At 36.7% G+C, this 19643-nt stretch overlaps 1 protein-coding gene across 5 annotated transcripts in view; it reads left to right on the top strand.

Moving 5' to 3' along the window:
• The window catches only part of EML4 (EMAP like 4), a 150265-nt gene that overhangs the window by 78309 nt on the left and 52313 nt on the right, over window positions 1-19643 (top strand). For 3 of the 5 annotated variants that reach the window (XM_027681814.1, XM_027681813.1, XM_027681812.1), the window contains exons 2-4: window positions 973-1155; window positions 12030-12159; window positions 17800-17973. In XM_027681814.1, coding sequence (XP_027537615.1) covers window positions 973-1155; window positions 12030-12159; window positions 17800-17973 — 487 coding nt within the window. The remainder of the gene's footprint in view (window positions 1-972; window positions 1156-12029; window positions 12160-17799; window positions 17974-19643) is intronic. The other 2 variants (XM_027681816.1, XM_027681815.1) reach the window with 1 other exon arrangement.

Genomic DNA, 19643 nt, shown 5'->3' with positions numbered 1-19643 from the left:
ATTAGAATTTCCTTACTGAGTTTTTAGTAAACCTTAAACAGCATGGATAAGGAATTCATTACCTTGTGATTGAGCAACATATTCTTTTGCAGATTTTTTTTTAGTGGTTGGCCTGTGATTTATTGGAACAGCCAAATACAAAAATCTGTTACGTGTTATTTTGGCTTGGCAGAAATAATGCAAAGAACTGTCAAAGGCAAAGAGTAATCAGAAGCTGTAATTTCCTTTTTACCACTGAAGAATAGATTTTGCTGGATTAGACCTTCAATGCTAATCTATCTCTGTGTGGCCAAACAGTTTTTTGGAACCTTTTTGTAGTGTATTTATTTTCTGTTTGTTTCAAGCCAAATGTTAGAAGGTTGTATGTTTTTTGGCACATACAGGGTGGTGATGTGAAAAAAGTTAAAGAAGGAATTGATATTAAGAACTCTGATCTAGACCATTTAAATTGGGGTTGCCACTTGATGCATTTAGGTCATGGCTAGCAATACTTGTCTTTTCAACTGTGGAGCTGTTTTTTTTTTTTACTTTACAACTGGCTTTGATATTAAGAATCATAGTTAAAATTCTTAAACAGTTCCAAAAGAATATATTGCGAAACTTTACCACAGTTTTATACTTTTTTAGTTTATTCAATTGGCTGTTTAAAAAATCTTGATTTCAGTCTTCCTTCTACTGGTAAGCGTGTTTTCCTTTCTACGCTATTTTAACAGAAAGCACTTTGCCTCTTGAGATTGTAATAGGGCCACACTTCTTAAGCCTTCTGTCTTAGATAAAGATTAGTAACATTTCTGTCTTGAAGCATTAATTTGATGTTTGACATAATATCTGTTCCTTATTTGCCTGAACATGTTTTTTTGAATGTCTTCAGTATTTCAAAATGATGGGACAGACGTACTCATGCTGTGGATGCTCCTTTCTGTGGCTTTTAATTCAGAACAAACCAGTTAAATGCCTCTTTCTGCTATGCAGATGACAGCATCTCGGCTGCGAGCACATCCGATGTCCAGGACCGTCTTTCAGCCCTGGAGCTGAGAGTGCAGCAACAAGAAGATGAAATCACTGTGCTAAAAGCAGCGCTGGCTGATGTGCTAAGGCGTCTTGCTATCTCTGAAGACCATGTAGCTTCTGTGAGAAAATCAGCACCAAGTAAAGGTAAGCCCATATTTGGTAAACTCTGCAGTCAGAGTGTTAATCATGTTAGAATGTTCTCCATTGGTCGCTTCTTTTTTCCCATTACTGTCTCATTTGGAAAAGCAGATATATTTTGAGCTGGAGGGGTTAGATTTTTTAATAGTGGCTTAAATGTATATGGCTAATAGATATCTGAAATATGCCTGCTAATTTTTGCTAAGATTTTTATGTTCTTGATGCCCCTGAAAATTTTCCTAATTTCTTGCTATAAAGTTCCTGTTTCAATGTAAATCGTGCAATGCTTTACAGCTGCAGTCTTCAGCCTGCCATTGTAGGTTCTTGGGCTTCTGGACAGTTTTTAGTCTCAGCTTTGACTTCACCTAGAAGTTACTCAACTGAAAGGGCATATTAGAGGCTGCATTTCCCCCTACCCCTAAATTAAAAAGAAAACAAAAATCAAAACATATTGCCACCAAATAAGAAGGCTTTCTGAATATAGTTATTTCGCCACCAGTAGGTCTCGTAAGAAATGGCCACGTAGGCACTCAGCAATCTCTCTTTTGGTTAGTCACTAGTAACTTCTACATTGCAACTTTGAAATATGTAGGATTGTTAAAGAGTAAAGAAACTGGGTTTGCGCTAATTTTTACTTTTTTTTTTTCTTCCTATGGACATTTAATTTTCTCTTCTGGAGAACTATTTGAATCAAGTTTTGGACTTAGTCTAACTTAAAGTTGTGTATTCAAAGAAAATTACAGCTATGTATATTTGTGGCATAGATCAGATCTCTAATTAAAGAAAAGGTTAGGTCATATTTCAAATAATTCACACCTAGAAGTGGTTTCTTCTGTGATGTCTTTATCCCATCTGCATAAAGCTGATTTCATGATTAACAGTGAAGGTAATGTGTTTTCTGGTGGTACTAGGTAACTGAACACAATGGGGACACATCCACCACAAATTAAATACATAATTTCATGTAACACCATCAAACCGCGTAGCACAGACATCTCTGGGATCCATCCCTGTGTTTCAATCTTGAACTACACCTGTTACACCAGTGCCAGTATAATTGAACTGATACAACATAGCCTGCATCATACAGGCTGAAAATGCAAAAGCTGAAAATGCTGAAAGTTTGAATTATTTTAGATGTGGCAGAGATATCAAATTCCTTAATTAAGTGGTTTTGCAGTCTCTCTGCCAGATGGAAGGAAGTCATGATGCTTAATTGGCTTGAGCTCTGAATCCTGCCATTCTCTCTTGCTTGCTGAATGGTAGATTGTTGTCATCCCTGCTTATAAATGCAGCTTTTATCTATCTGATTTACATGTCTGGTCCCATCAAGATTGAGGCTTCCTTTTTTAACTCTTTGTAAATAGAGCTCTGGCAAGTATTTTGACTAAATCACTCTGCTGTCTGCTGTCCATTATGACAAAAAGAAAATATTGAAGTGAAAAACTGTGGTCAAAATGCACCATTGTACCTTATTCTTCCCATTTAAATGCAGAGGAGCTCGGATGTGCACAAACATGGCTAAAAACCTTTGACTTGGAGCTGTCTAATACCCAGCAAACTTTGTGTACAGGCAGGACAAACTTACTGTGTTCTGCAAAATGCCTTGGGGCCATCTCCTTTCTGGGGATCTTGGGACCATACCGAGTTGTCTAGGTCAATTTGTGCAGTGAAAAATAAACTAATTATTTGGAGGAGGCAGTGCAGACAGAGGGTGGAATATCTAAATATCTTCAGTTTGGTCATATAAATCTCTACAAATGAACAACAACAGCTTGTAACTGTGAAGAAGGAGATGGGAACTGGGACAGATATGTACATGTATGATCCAATACATTGAACTTATGAGTTATGACTAATTGGCACTGTATTTAATTTGTGGTGGATGTGTCCCCATTGTGTTCAGTTACCTAATACCACCAGAAAACACATTAACTTCGCTGTTAATCATGAAATCAGCTGTATATAGATGGTATAAAGACATCACGAAAGAAAATGCTCACATACAATCACTGGAATTTTTTAAGAGTCTAAAATTAGTTTCGAAGAATAAGCTTGAGATTAAAACAAGTTCATAGCTTTTCACAATACCTTAGGTTCTACATTTGATTTTTGTATTTTAAGTTCATTCAATAGCTAAAAAACTCTTGAAATGTTTTAACAGACATCATTGTATTATTTTCTTGAATGAGTAGGATTAGTAGAAGATCTGAATTGCCATACAAAAATAATACTCAAGGAAGTAATTGTTAAGTTTTCTTTGAAGTATTATACATGTATATAACAGGCTCTTACTAGTCAAGTCATGATTGCTGCAAAGGTAACTGTATTCCTCCAAAATTCGTTTTGGTGTTCGTGATCCTGTCAAGAGTCTGGATTTCTGCAATACAATAATTGCGGTTTCATGGTAAATATTATAGGTAGGTTTTCTTGGTTTTCTTTAAAAAAATGCTGAGGCTTTCAATCACAGAAGTATTTTTCTCTACAACAGCCCTTAAATACATACTGACATACTAAAGAGTTACTAAAGAGCATAGATATGTATATAGACTTATGATTTCATTGAGAGAGATGTGTTTAATTTCAAGTATGGCAACACAGTGAGATAAATACTTTCAAAACAAACTGAACTTATCATAGTACCGGAAAAAGCCATCTTGAATCTTTCCATCAAACAAAGGGGTTTTAGTCTGAGTATGAGGCAATAACTAACCTAGTTTGAAGGAGTCTTTCCTACTTTTTGCTGAAATGAGTTTTCTAAAACCTTTCAATTTTTTTTTGTTGCCACCTCACCAGTGTCTTTGAAGAGAGATTTTTTATGGGCTAAAAATAAGTGTTGTGAATAGTCTGTGAATCAGGCTAAAGGGGACAAATCCTGGTAGCTTTTTCGCTGTTTTTTCTTATTCTGAAGTTGATGGCTCAACTTAGTACAAAAAGCGATCTCTTCATCCTTTGTCTAGTTTGTCTGCATTGCACATCTGGTGATCTAATTCTGTTCTTAATTTTCTTGCTTTTTTATTTTAGGTTGATAGATTGAAACAGTAGCTGAAGATAAAGTTTTTGCATTACCCTTTAAATCTTAGTTTTTCTTTTTTTCCTACATTTGTGCCACATGCTTATTTTGAACTTAGTCCAGTCTTCAGTGAAAAAATGCATCTGGGCATGGGTAGATTTTTATTTCTAACTCATGGGCTATCAGTCAGGAGGTTGCTACCTATGATTTTATGTGTCTAGCCCTCTCTCAGAAGCAAACTACTCTTCATACAGGGATTTGTGAACTGTAGAAGATAAGATAAAGGGCAAGATTTTTTATCCACTGCAGTGCCTCCTGGTAAAGCATGAAGTGGAGATACTGAATAAGGAAAATACTTCTAGTAGGAATTGCAACAGGATTAACACTTGTCTGTATTTCATAGAGAAAAGCAGGCTGGGAGTGTTCACATGTGACTTCTCAATGCAAAGTTATTCTAAATAGAGAGAATCTCTTAAAAAAAAAAAAGGCTATGATAGTACTTCTCCAGCTCTGCACACAGCTAAGAATAACTACACAAAGGAGAAATTACCAGGTCTGAAGGCAGTGTTGAGGATTAGAAATGTGTAAGAGCTTGGTTAGAGATCAGATCCCCAGCAGCTATGGGGTTTGTGGGGATCAGGGTGTGGGAGTGTGTTTGTGGGATATTTTTTCCTTTCTCTCTTTATTTTCTTTTTTAATAGATGGCTTTGTAAGAAGAATTTCTTTGGTGGGAAATTCTTTGCTTTTGGCAGCTCTGTGCTCTTGTTGCCACATGCCTCTGCTGTTGATGCATGATTGATGCTGTTAACATTCACAAAAAGTTCCCAAACCAAAGATTACCTGGACAGTGAAGAAAAGGAAAGCATAAAGCAGTCTGGTACTTGTGGCTGCCAGCAAGATAGATTGGCTCACAGCTGGTGCCTGGTAAACCTATTAAAATCTTCCAGGGTATCAAAATGTGTGTAACAGGAGAATTCATCCCTCAGGCTCTGGGTGTGTGGACAAGTTTGTGCCACACAATAGCACCAGTAAAATATCTCAGGCTAATCATTTCACTGGAGTATGAGCTTGTGCCTGAAAAAGTGGCCGTCTACCAGAAAGTACATCTGATGTCTGCCTGTAGAGACACAGAGTTCATGTCCTTTTTCTAGACTCAGAAATAATGAGGAGGCTTGTCAAAGGTTAAACCTTTGGAGGAACATTTCCTATTGCTTGGACAGGAATTGATATCAAATAACTCATATGCAAATTGAACTCACAAAGTGAAATCGGAATAGTGGATGGCAATTTGCAGAAAGGGTTTCTCATGACAGTGCAGGCTGGCAGACTGAGAGACATTTTATTTTGCTTAAAGCAGTGTTCTTGGGGACCCACAAAAGCAGCTATTTACTGGAAATGCAGTTGGTGGGGGATTTTTATTTTTATTTTTCATTTTTCCTTTGTGCAGTGGGCTTTTAAAATAGTATCCCATCAAGTTTTCCTTCTTTTCCTGATTCCTTCTCTTATATGAAATAGTATGTCTCATCAAATTCTGTCTCATTGCACTAATGTAAGCAAAGCACTTCAGATGTAATTTTTTCCTTATCTCAACAATGGTTTCCTTTCAATAACATTGTCATTTTGTTTTATGTTAACAAAAATTGACTTCAGGTGATCAGCAAGCTTCATTAATGAAAGCATAAGACAGACTTGCATTTTGTGGCTTTTTAGTCTTAAAATGAGCAGAGTTGTTCTATAACTGAGTACATGTTTATCTTGTCTAATCAGTAAATGTTAATGGAAGAGAAAATAGAAACATAAATAGGAAAATGTTTATGGTAGTGGTCAGACATAAGTTCTTATCCACAATATTAAAACTAACCTGGCAAGCTTGTACATATGTCATTTTACTCATGGGAAAAGTCCAGTTGAAGTCTGCAGACTGTATGCTCGCATAACAAATAATGATACTCTTGAGGTCTTAATGCATTTTCCAGGTATTGGTTTTAGTGCCATCTGTTCTTTCTGCATTAAAATTATATTTTCTGCATTTCTTCTCCATTTTTTCTATCTTCTGTTCTGACTTATTGAGTATTTTCTTTTTCTTCTTTTATACTTACAATTTTTTATGTTCTTCATATATTTCCCTTATTCAAAGAATTTGGACTAGAGGACATTAATGAACTAAAGGTCAATAACGAGCTAAACCAAGTTTAGGAAGAGAAGTGAAGAAAAAAATTCAGGAGTTTTTGTTTTTTTTTTTTTTTTAATTTCTATAACCTAGTAATCTTAATCTTGTTCATTGGAGAAGATATTCAGAGCATTGTAGAGCATTTTTCAGTTGTAGTGATAAGTATCCTTATTCTTTTGCTATATGCTTCTTACAGTTTTGGGTATGTTTTTTGCATCTGTGTGCTTTTATTAGAACAGCAGGCAAATTTTCCTGAGTGGTACTCTGCTGTTCTCCATGATGCTTCTCAAACTAAGAATTGCAGTGTTGGAAGAATTCAGTGTTGCCATTAACTTTTTCAAATAAGAACTGCTTATTGTTTATAACACTGCAATAGCTTTTTCATCACTGTTTGCCAGACTATATCATATTGTTTCAAATTATCATAGTTAAAATTTTATTTCCTCTGCTTGGATTTAGCGCACTTGACAATTGGTTGAGCAATTTGAGCAATTTTGAGATGGTGCCTCTAGAAAAGTACAGCAAAATAATAAGATAGGAGGGAGAAGGAAAAGGGGGGTGTGGTTTTAACATGCAATTGGACAAAGAAGTCTTCAGTTTCCATGTTTTAAATGCATGCCCAAAGAGCGAAGCCATGGCTCCCCTAACACCTGAAAAAGTAGTTTTATATCTATAGGAGGATCATTTAAGTTAGATATCTATGGGTTAAGTCTCTAGCTATAAAAGTTTTGTAGGAAGTCTCAAAATATGTATTTAATTATTCTTAACATTTTAGTTAGTTTATCTACCTGTTAGGAGAGATTCACTTGCATCTCAAGATTTATGCATTAGCTATACATTCTCAAACTGTTGCATATAAACATGCCTCTATTCAAATAGTTCTTTTCTTTTTAATAGGAAATGACAAATAACGTATGTTTAATTGCTAACTGTCAGTTAAAATTTGTGAAATTTGGCCTCAATTTAAAAAAAAAAAGTAAGAAACCTGCATCTTTTCAGCTGGATATAATTATTGTAAGAATAATGAAGTTTGTCAAAACTTAGTTCTTTCTTAAAATTTGATTATTAAACAAGAAGCAGCATAACCCATAGGTAGCGGACTGAATTATTTTTCTTGTTGTGTTTTTGTTATTATTTGAGGCCTAGTATCTCACCCTGACCTGTAATGTTTGTTCATGTGACAGAAGAAGAGAACATTTTTTTCTAATTAAGAAGTCTCAATCAAAATTTGACTCTCATTATGTAAGTGAAGTAGTTGAATAAAACAAAATGCTGAAGAAAATATTTCTCTACCCTTCAGAATACAGTACTCACTTTGAAAAGACTTTTAGTGCTTCCGATCTGTTTCTTCGCCAGCATCTTCCGTGAACTGAGGGACTTGAGGTCCTTCGAAAGTTTGGAAACAGAGCAGTGGCTACAATTAGCTGCTTTCTTACAATTCATTATAAAATCTTGAAATAAATTTAGGATTTGTCATAATTTCTAGTTTGTTTTTGATGTTGTTATATTAGGAAGGAAGTGCAGATAAAATCTTATGTTCTGGTACACTTAGAACTGTTTCTGTCTGGTTTTCTGCAACTCACCTCTGTGGGCTCTCTGGTGAGTTAACGTTGTACGCTTCTTTAGTAAGAGTACTAAATTGGTTTCCTGTCCTTCCAGGCATCATTTTTATTTGCACAAAACCCCAGGGCATGTAATATATTTGAAATATAGAAATCTTTGTAAAGTTTTGCTGCAAGTGAAGTATTTTAAGGTTTTTGAAGGACTTGGGTATTGTATGCCTTAATGAAGAGGAAAAAAAATAAATAAGCTATAGAGCCCCACTTTTTAATTTTTGTAACATGTAATTTGTTGAGCTTTTTCTTTTAAATCCACTTGAATTAAGTGTCCAGAGAAGTTATAATATAGCTGCAGCTTGTTACTTTAAATTGGAACTACCTGAAGAAGGGAAAGAAGGGTTTGGTTTTATTTTGTAAGGCAGTTTGCCTGTCAGGATATTGGCAAATACGAAGATATTAAGCAAATTGATGTTTCAGTAAACATGACTAATAACACAATAAACTACATTTTAACCTAAAATATTGTAACTTTTGAGTTTTGGGAAAAATGAATTACTAACTGATCCTCAGCTCTAGCACTGTTTAAGTATGTTTGGAGAGAAAAATGTCGTATTATCACAGGACACACATTTTCAAAACTTAACACTGTCTCTTACAGCTTGGCTTCATTTTTTTCCCCAGTTAGCTAATCAAGGCTGATAAAGAGTTGGAAAAAGATTTTTGGTTTATTGTGGTTCTGTTTTTTCTAGTCCTACTTATCTTTAAGTCACACATTTGTATACTTGACAGATGTTAATGAAATGCTTCTTTTGAACTCAACAGATACTATTCTATGAAAATTATCAGAACAGATGAATCCATTATCCATAAAAGACATTTTTTACCACTTTGATCTCTGACAATTTGGCTTTAATCCTGGTCACCATACACTGGCTTTCATTTTATGTTAAGTTTATGTCTAGCTTTTGTTCCAAGCTAGCAGATAATGCTGACTGCTATTCAGCCTGAAAAATTTCAGACTGTTTATGCTAGCAGGTGACGTATGACATGATATTGGCAGAGATGTGCAGCCAGAGTGCTGGGAGAACTCAATTGTTTTAGTGTATTGATCTGGAATTTGTGTTCTCCTGTGCTGCTTCATTATTTCCCAGGTGTCTGAAGCAAAGTCACTTGACTACTGTGACTATGAAGTATTATCTCTGCAGTGAAGAAGGTTATAGTGGTGTTAATTTTTGACATCTTTTGACTGTAGAGATGCCCTGGTTAAGAGTCACGAAGAGAATTGAGTGGTTTGGCCTGGTGGGTCCGCTTCCTCAGATTTATGACCCAGCTGGAAAGATCCCTGTTGTGTGTCTCTGTCTCTGTGTGCAGCCAGGCTTTACTGCTTCGCTGCTTGGGATGTGCACAGGGCTTAAACTTGCACTTCCTTCTCATGGATTTAAAATATAAATGCTTTTTCTTTACATATAATTGCAGATGATAAATTGAATTTTATCCCCATTAAAAGTAGGTATTCTAAAAGTCACTTTTGAATATCTAGTTAAAATGCAATTATAGAGTTTGGAAGGGGTCTTCTTTCTGAGGGGTATTGGGTCTGGGGTTCAGGGATTTTTATTTGTTGGGGTTTTTTCATTGCTTTTCTTCCTTTTTTACATTTTATTGCATGTCAAGTGTGGCACACTACTGTAACCGATCAAGATTTTTTTCTGGAGTGTAAGAAAGCCTGATACATTTTTGACACTTAAAACAAAATGGTCACTGCAGGTTTTTATCCAGGCTATATTTCATTGTCAGTCATTTTGCAAAATTTGTTTTTACTTTGATTCAAAAATCTTAATCTCAAATGTTATTTTGCATGCCACTTGTTGACAGTAGGAAGCACTTTGCAGATCTACTATCAATATCCACTTTACTGAAAAACAAATAATCCCAAAACTGCTGTTTGGTTCCCTTTTTTTAATTATTATTGTGTTCATCCCTGCATGGAGTAGTGCACATTTCTGTAATGAGTACATGACACTACACTGATACAGAGTTTTACACTGATGTAGATTTTTATTTCTAATCAGTTTTGTCCCTAGACATATACAGGAAATAACACTTTCCATACCTAGTAGGGGTAATCATTCTAGATGTCATCAGTAAACAAAACGGCTATGTGCTCCTTGCTTGATAAAGCCGACAGTGTGTTCTCCATCTTATTAAGCTCCTGTGCCTTGTCTGTAGCACTGTTGTTCTTTACACTTTCCACTGAATGCTTTCCCCACTGTACTGACAATTACCGCTGTTACGTCTCCGGATTCACGTTTCTGGAAAGCCATGCTAGTGCTGGTTGGACAGGCATTAATCTATTACAATGAGCAGACAGAGATGTTAAGGTCATATGCAGTTCAAGAGTGAATCATAGGCCTTGATATTGTGCATCTCCACAAAGAAGATGATTTACTTTGTCACTGAAAATAAAAGAAGCTAATTTATAGGCTTCTAATAGTAAAAGTACTTTTTAAGCTCATGCACTTTTGGTTTTGCATCTGGGTTACATAGAGTAAAAATCTCTGGAGCTTTAGAGGTTTTGTGCACTATACTACCTTCTAAAATAAAATCTGTGTTCCAAATGTTTATGGTCCAAATAAACAGTCTCTAAAGATTACCGGTTGGAAGGAATCACACAGCAAATTGATTTATACAGAATTTAGAAAGAAAATAACCTTTGAAGTGTTTCTGGTTTTAAGTGTACTTTTACTTTCTTCAGATTTCCTTTTTTTCTCATTTCTGCCTGGCATGTTCTGCATGCTCCTTTTTGCTTTCCTGATCTGAATTTCAGGTGTGATCACATGGTGCATGGTGCATTTTGAAGAAGTATATGGTTAGTGCAAGTCAGCCCATTTCTGCCTTCATACAAATAGTTCTGAAATCTAATGTTCCCTTGATGAGTATCTCTCATATATAAAGTGCTCGTTTAAAATAAGAATTAACTTGCCTCTCAACCTGCCTGATAAAGCTGTGATGTGACAAATGAACCAAATGCTGGTATTGTTCAAATAAGGCATCTGTGTTAGTTTGTCCTCTGTGCACAGAGTTGTCGATTCTCCCGAGTTGCTTTTTTACTCCTCACTTTTATCTTCAATGTGTGACCTTATCTATCTCACACTATTCCAAGCGTGCCATGAACACAGACCTGTTATTTTTCTGTTGATTGTGTCCTTCATGCTTGTTGCTGAAGTCAGAGTGACTGGTTATCACGACCCCAAGTAACAACTTGCTGTTTGTGAAATGGGGATGTGACACAGAGATGGGCTCAAAAGTGACCACTGATTTTTGAATGTTTAATGTGAGATTAATCCGGGGATCTTTTTACTGGGCATGTAGTGCTTCAGAGGAGAAAAGTACAAGTTTAGTGCTTAGGAGGAGGACCTTGGAAATAAGACAGGCACACAAAAAGAGAGAGACACACAGTTAGTGGGAAAGGATGAAACATCAGGTTCGATTAAAATGCCTTGTGTTTCACTGGCATTCTGTGGCAGAGGCAGGTCTGGAAGCTAATTGCCAGGCTAGTGTTCAGCTCTGAAAATAGAAGAGCCTTTGCTCTCCCTTGTCTTCCTTGCAATCCCCTCCCACATTCACTGCATAGTTCCAAACTTCTGCAATGAGTGAAGTGGGCATCTGACAGACAACAGCCTTCTTCACATATACACTCTTGATTCATCCCTGGAGAGAGTCTGTAATGTTCACTGGATGTGGCAGATGTTCTACAGAGTGAGCAATATCAGAAACTTAATAGCTATACCACAGTGCATATACTGAAAGGTATTTTAAGGTGCTAAGGGCAGCTGAAAAGAAAGTGAAAATCTTGATTTCCCCCTCCCCCCCCCAATCCTTAGAATCCCAACCCTTAAATAACTTAGTAATTATTTCATGGCAGCATGGCAGTAGAGAAGCAGACCCTTGTCAGGTGTCTTCTGGGTCCAGCTGCGTAGATTAAAGCTTTCATGAGTGTATGTCACTGGATGGTTGTCCCAAATGCTCAGGCTGCTGCTGTATGACACTAAGTCCACAAATGAGAGTTTTTTGTTTTTTTCAGATGGACTTTTGGATAGAGATCTAAATCCTTGTGTTTTTCAATATTACTTTTTTCTAGGTCAGCCAAGCCTGCGAGAAGCCATCTCAATGTCATGTATAACTAATGGAAGTACAGGAAGCAGGAAAACAGGCCACAGTTCATCTGTTTCTGTTGCCAAAAAAGAAACTCTTTCATCTGCTGCAAAAAGGTACCTAATTCTTATTAAAATTGAGATGTTTATATATTAAAAAACCAAAAACAAACAGAACAAGAGTTTGATTTTTGTCTCTGCACAACACTCAGCAGAGCTGCCTGAGGTCTAGTAAGGCAGAAATGAACTTTGGAGATGTACCATGTTGTTGGACTGCTTACAGCAGGGTTCTGAATGGAATTCATAAATTGAGAGTATTTCTATACCGTATAGTGTCCAAAATGAATTCTCACCAAGGAAATACACAAATGTACAAATGGGAATTTTTTCCTCCTGGTATTTATATGTTGGTGGTTTTTCCTTCCCAAGGAAATTAAAGGACAAAACTGACTTCATTGTCTGGAGTGTAATTAGTAGGCAATAGCAAAATAGCTATGAAACAATAGTGAATTGTTTAAGATAAAAGTTTGCGGGTTTGTATATAAAATCTTAACCCAAAATATGGCTACTTAGTCTCTATGAAATCAGTATCAGATCTCAAATGTGTGGAAATAACATTGCTTGAGTAATTTGTAAGTTAAATGAGCCAAGAACCAAACAATAGTAGTTTTCCTCTTTATAATACTTTCAGCTTCATATGGTAAACGAAGTGTTTGCTTAACTGTGTTTTTCTGTGGGTCTGTTAGACAGTGATTGCATGCCTTCTTGAACAGTAGGTTTTGTACCTATTTGTTGTGAAGAACAGGCTGCCAGATATAGCCACGGGGCAGAGAATACTCTGATGTGTAACTGTGGTAAGTTATGTGAACAAATTCTTGGCCTCTGTAGAGTACTCTGGTAACTGCAGGGGCTGGTTTATCTTCTAGTGTGGATGTAAATACTGTGCTGTACAACAAGACAAGGAAATACTTCAGGGAATAAAAATGCTGCATGAAAATATAAACTGTATGAGAACAAACCAGAAAAAGCTTTAGTGCCCTTTGGAACTTGCAAAGCAAGGGTAATGCCCCACTCTTTGCTCTTCTCTATTGTGTAGTATTGCATATCTTTTTTTTTATTGTATTCTTATGTTTACTTTTCAACAGTAAATCAAACAGTGATCAGTGTATGTGTCTATCTGCTAATGTGACAGGCACAGGGACAAAAGACATTCCTGCAGGAAGGTATTTCTTAGTTAGCACTTTTCCATTAATCTTACCCGTGTAGCTCTTGGCACTTTGATGAGAGCCAGTCCGGTTCCCGTGGTGTTCAGCTTGCATTTGTGCTGAATCATCTTCTTGATTCATTGGCTGCTCAACACTTGACTACATAAGAAGAGCAGAGTGGAGTGGCCGGCATCCCTTTCATCTGAGTTAAGGTCTTTAAAAGGAGACCTGGATAAGCCAAAAGAGGAAAACCTTAATATGCAGAGGGCAGCTCTCCCTGGGCCCCCGAATAAGTGTCCAGGGGAGCGCACTGTTTCCAGAGCAGCTGAAGAGATGTGACTCCTTTCCTCAAGACATGTTTTAGAAAGGCCTAGGAAGGCTCTTTAGTTGTCTTTCCAGCAGTTCCTTTCACTCTCATGTCTTTATTTTTTAAATTTGTGTGGTACTTGGAAGAAATCCTTTTGTAAAGTTGCCAGCTCAAGAAAGGTAAAAGGAAATGTAAGTGAATGTTAATAGTAGTCCCATCTCCTTACGAAGTTAGGATAACTGTGTTTATTTCTAACATTTGTTGTGGTGAAAAGGAGGGAGACCAGAGGAGACTATCAGCTGGTCGTGAGATGCTTCACCCCAACTTGTCCAGGTCTTTCTTCAGGCTGAAGCTTAGACTGGTGCAGCAAGTGGGCATGGTCATTTGTAGATATAGAATTAACTTTAGATTCTAAACAGACCCCATAGCCTGCCTAGGGCTTTTCATGTTCTAACTATACGTAGCCATACATCTTCTCAAAATAGAAGACCTACTTGTGTCCAAATTGTTACTGTTGTTGAAGTTCAGTGTCTGTTTGGTGCACTCCTAATATTGTCCATTTCTGGATCTCTGGGCCCTGTAGAGCTGCCGTCTCTGAGAATTTCTTCTATGAATGAGCAGTTTCATTTCTTGGATGGCATGGCTCAGTAGCTGCACAGCAGCAGCATGTCTCATGTCAACAACGATATGCTAAAGTACCAGCTGTCACTAAAATCAGAGCCCAGGAATATTCTGTGAACACCAGGTAGATATGTCCCATTGACAGAGATAAAGTCATGTATGTGTTGAGAAAATCTCAGTCCTATAATCTGGAATGGAAACAGGTTTGTATTTTGTACAAGCAAACAAAACCCAACCAAACATTGACTGTCAGAGACCTATTTGATCCTTTTCCTTAGGACTAAACATTCTTCTGAAAACAGCTTCTGGTAAGAATAGTCTTCGTGTTTCACAGTGACTGCCATCTGCAGTAGCTGCCAGTGTGTTGAGGCCCAAAGGATGAAACATTGTACTAAGTGAAATTAAAGAAGCTGCAAAATTAGGACAGATAGTAATAGCTCTCAACTACTCAGATGCAGGCTGAAGAAATGCCTCATCAGGTTGGGTTTTGGAAAGAATTTTTGGCTGCATTAAATGACTGCTTCCCAGAGCAACTAGTTTTTAGAAACCCACAAGAAAAGGTGCTGGTTTTGATTTGGTTTCAGTTGTTACTCAAGGCCTAGTTGAAGAGGTATTAGTTGTGAGAGCCACTGTGTAATAGCCAGTCATAATACAATTAAACTGAAGAATTTAGCAGAAGTGAGCAAACCAAATAAATTCAGAAGGTATTCAGTACTCAGACTGCTACATATCTACATGATTTCCCTCCAAATTAAAATGGCAGTCAAAAAAAGAATCCCACTTACAACCTGGTGGTAGATAAAAGCACTTCATTGAAATCCAAGGTATAAGGCATTAGAGATAATGATCTCACCATGACCTAATGACCTGGAGAAACCTTTTATAGTACCATGAGAGAGACATGATGTCAGGTGAGCCATTGTTCTGACCAAGTAGGATCATTCTTTGTAGCAATGCAAGGTGGACTTACGGAAGTCATTATGTTGATGTGTTCTCTCTCTTCCTGCTTCCCTTCCGTCTTTCACCATTATTTGACTGTATTTTGAAATCCTTAAATAGAAGGAAAAGGAAAATTGGAAGCATGTCTTCTTGAAATACAGTTTTGTTAAAAAAGTATAACAACAAGCCATAAAAAACCCCTGTCCTAACAGATTGACTTTGTTGTGAGAAATCCCATGCTTGTGAGATAGGGAGTGCAGAGGTCCGTGACTGTACCTGTCATAGGAATAGAAAGACTCATTTTCTTTAATGACAAGAGATTCCAAAAATTTATTTCACTATTCTGCATTTCTTGCAACAGACTGCAATAATATTAAGTGTAGTGTATTTTGCATCCAGAAGTGCAAGCTAAGTCTTCTGATTAAAAAATAATAAAATTTTTTATGCTACTAGTTAATTAAGGACTTTTGGCTATAAATTATTAAACAAAACCCCACAGTTCTTCAAGCTTTGTTCTCTATGATCACATATATGCTCTCAAGAAATGTGAAAGCTCTTTGTTTTGTTTTTGTCTGTTTTTTTGAAAAGAAAATGTAACTCTGATGGATTATATTGACATCTTAAACTTGTTGTTATGGTTTACAGTAGAAATCCTGAGTGATCCTTACAAATGTATTTGGGGTTTTTATTATTATTCATGGTTTTACCTGGTTTTCAATGCTTTGCTTCTCGGAAAGCAGTTGGAAAAGTTGAACTCATGTAAATGTTGGGGGCTTTGTCTCAGTGGTAGATGACACACTTTAATTGAAATAACTAAAGAAGCAAAAAGAGAATCTTATGAATGATTGGGGGCCTATTTTTATGAATTTATTTTGAATGTTGTCTTACTGTTATGGATTTTTGGGAAAAGGTAAGTGGAAACACAAATAATTAAGATCATGCAAGGATTTGAGGCAGGGGAAATTGGTGTAAGAACAGAAATCAGCCTTCTCCTGTTCAGAAAGATACTGTTTATTTTTTACTTTGCAGGCTACTTTGACACTAAAAGAAAAATCTTTCTTTTTCCTTTTTAGCTGGTGTTTGTATCTTGCTGGTTTTCTTCACTGAGAAGTCTGTCTTGGAAGATTTAATTCTTTTATCTTAGAAAATAAATAGACTGTGTAGTACAGAGTACTCTTCTCTTTCAGGTCCTGTTATTGTTTGAATGATTCAGTATATTAAAAAGCATGTTGCCTCATAGAAGAGCCTTTTAATTAATCTTTCTGTTTACTTAGCAAACCTTTGGTTTGGTTCTTAATAGATTTAAGATTCTTAATGACATGTATTTAAATCTGTTTCAAATATTAGCCTACTAAATACAGCACTATGAAAATAAAGATATGTTCTTAGTGGTCATTGACTGAAGGCACTAAAGAAGTGGCAAGACAGTCTGATGTTAGTCAACTACAAATCAAAACAGTCATGAGTTTTCAGGGATGATTTCCTTTGAACTCTGGTGCAGCCAGGGAGAGCCCAGGGACAAGCAACAGCATTTCAGAATTTTGGTGGCAGCTCAAAGATAAGCAGTACCACTCATGTCCGGAAATACAGAGTGAGAGGTACAGTTTCATGGTGGGCTTAAGCTAATTGGAGATAGCACAAGTCACGGTCCTACCTTTCACTTGCACTGAGCCTTGTCTGGCAGGACGGTAAGGTGGTCAGTGAACTGAACCACAGGGTGGTTTTTTTCTGAGGGACGGCAGACTTGTGGTGCATCAACTTGCGTCAGCTTTGAATGCTGTAGGAGCACCTATGAACAGAGGACATGCTCAAATCAAAGTTATGTTCATTTTAAAATCAGAGTAAATGTAGTAAAACTGCGCATTAAAAATAAGTAAACCATCTTATTGATGCCTGCTGAGCTGGTGCTACGAAAAAAATCTAGGAGCCGTTTAGCTGGGGTGAGATAAGAAAGGGTTTAATTATGCCAAGGCAAAGAGATGTTACACGGCGCACGCCGGGCTGTGCCCGAGATGTTACATTTATAGCAATATCTGGCCAATCCCAAGTGTGTCCATCCTCTAACTTTTGGCCTGGTCCACCCCCTGGCCCGCCTCTCGGAATTGGGTCTGGGGTGCTTTTTGGGACCCCTTCTTCATCATTCTTCGTCATCTTCAGGGTACAGAGAGCAGGGTGACCCAGTTCTTTGACTCTGTCCTGCGGTTTAGGCCAAGATACAGGCGTTCTCCAAACAAGACAGGCTTGCCTTGACAAGAGACAAAACATTTTCTACTGGATATGGGGGTAGGGTGATAGGGGGGTATGGAATGGGGTGAAAGGATTAAGGAATGTATAAACTAAGGGATACTACGGGGAGGAGGGAGAAAGGGGTTTATTTCTAAAATCTACTTCTATTACCTATAAAACTTATAAGGTAGAAAAATAAGAAAATCATTATGGGCCTAAGGCATCATTATGCCTCCCTCACTGTATTTTATTTTTGGAGTTTGTGAATAAATCTTATTTCAGCAAAATGCTAACCTGAAGAGAGTGAGTAACTAATCAAAGTTTTCTTTCCGTGATTATTCATAGCAAGTTGTTAAATGCTTCTCCCATCTTTTCACAGAGGACATTTTCTCCCACCTTTTTAATTTATTTGCTTGTTCTCCTTTTTTTTCCCCCCTTACATTACACTTTATTTTACAGCGGTACAGAAAAAAAGAAGGAAAAACCTCCAGGACAGAAAGAAAAAAAAGAGGACTCTCATTCTAATGATCAAAGTCCACAAACTCAAGCATCACCTTCTCCCCAGCCCTCCTCACAGACTCTCCAAACACACAGGCAAACTCAAGAAAGCAAGAGTTCTGCTCCAGCCAAAAGGTTTTCACAGTACCACAGTACAGAACTAGAAAATTATTGTAATGATACTGAGTTCATATTTGACAACAACTCATGTGAAATAGTTCTTCTCATGATCAAGTTAATGTTTGATATTTTTTCTGCTAGAGAAGATGCATTCAATATGCATTGCAGCAGAGCAAATATGTAAAAATGCATTTTTTCTTAACGTACATTTTTAAGATTATGAAAATTTTTTGTTGTCTGGTTGAAATCCTAATATGGTAGATTACCTCTAATCAGCCATCATTCTAAAATATTTAATCATGACTCTTACTTGATCCTTCTCAAAATACACTTCACATATTTTGTCTGACATAGCTGAATTGTGGGAGTGTATTTTGTACGTGGCCATTTACTACACCTCATAATAGTATTTTTAAAATACTAGTATCAATGCAACCTTTCCTTCAGAAATTATAATTATTCTACAAAGTGACTGCAGTTTGTATTTTCAGGGTTTTTTTTTGTAACCCTTCCCAAATTCCTGCCATGTTGCAGGATGGTTCACATTTATTCTCATTCTTTACAGGAGTGAAGTTCTGGTTTTACACCCAGATCATAGAACTGCTTGACTTGAGTAAATGCAGAAGTTTATGTAGGATTGCATCTAAATTCCCATCATTTTAGTGGGAATTAGGCACAGAAAAAAAAAAAGGTACTTTGGGAATTTTAGATGGTTTTTTGAAGTCAAGAAAATGGATTTTAAGATTTGGGTGGTATCTTCTGAGTTTCAAAACTATGCAGATCACTTGGTGTGATTTCTTTTTTCTCCATTCGCTGTCACCTTACTGTTTTGGAAGGTGTGAATTTTTTTTATACTTTTTGGCATTTAGGAGACTGAGACAAAATGAAAATGAAATTTATTCTTCTAAAATTTACTTCAGTTCACAAGATTGTTGTCTTGCATTGCTTGAATTCACAGCTCTAATAAATATTTAAACTTTCACTTGACTGATGCATGTTATAACACTCCATAAAGGCTCTGTCTCCATGTCTTGCACAAACCCGTAAGTTGTCTGAAGCTGAACTTGTGGCCTGTTATTCTCTTGCCTGGTATCTCACTGTAAAGTTGTCTGAAGTCTTGCTTACTAATCTTTTGCAGTGTGGGGAAGAAATAAATGCTTTTTTAGTCTCATAATGGTTTAACTTGATTGGATTAACTTGTTTGTCGCAGGACCTTTGAGCTTCTTGAGGTGCTGTGGAAGGAGCTTGCCATTTCTAAGGTTGCATTCCAGGACTTAATCCTGCAAAAAGCATTTCTGACAGGATGAAGTATGATACTATTAGCAGGACATGTGCAAACTAAATCAGGTAGTTGAAGAATAATTCAGGCTAGATCACTTTTTGAACACGTATTCCATGTGTGAAATTAATGAACTAGTGACTGCATAACTTGCAGGTTTCCATTAGTGTAAATTGACTACAATAAAATTGCTGAAAATTTCATCACAATTCACTAATTTAATTGTCTGTAATATTGGGCCAAACCTAGTTTGTCTTACCCAAGAAATTTGCAGACATTTGTTTCAAAAAGATTAAAGCCATTAATGTTGTTAAGTATGTGCTAACTGCAAAGCAGCCATATGAAACTGTAATTTGATAGAACTGTTCTGCCTCAGACATCAGTGTGCTAGAGCTGGTGAACAGTT

This window comes from Neopelma chrysocephalum, unplaced genomic scaffold (assembly GCF_003984885.1).
Source record: "Neopelma chrysocephalum unplaced genomic scaffold, ASM398488v2 Primary Assembly neopelma1_61b, whole genome shotgun sequence".
Taxonomy (NCBI): Eukaryota; Metazoa; Chordata; class Aves; order Passeriformes; family Pipridae; genus Neopelma; species Neopelma chrysocephalum.
This window is presented reverse-complemented; position numbering and strand designations above follow the sequence as displayed.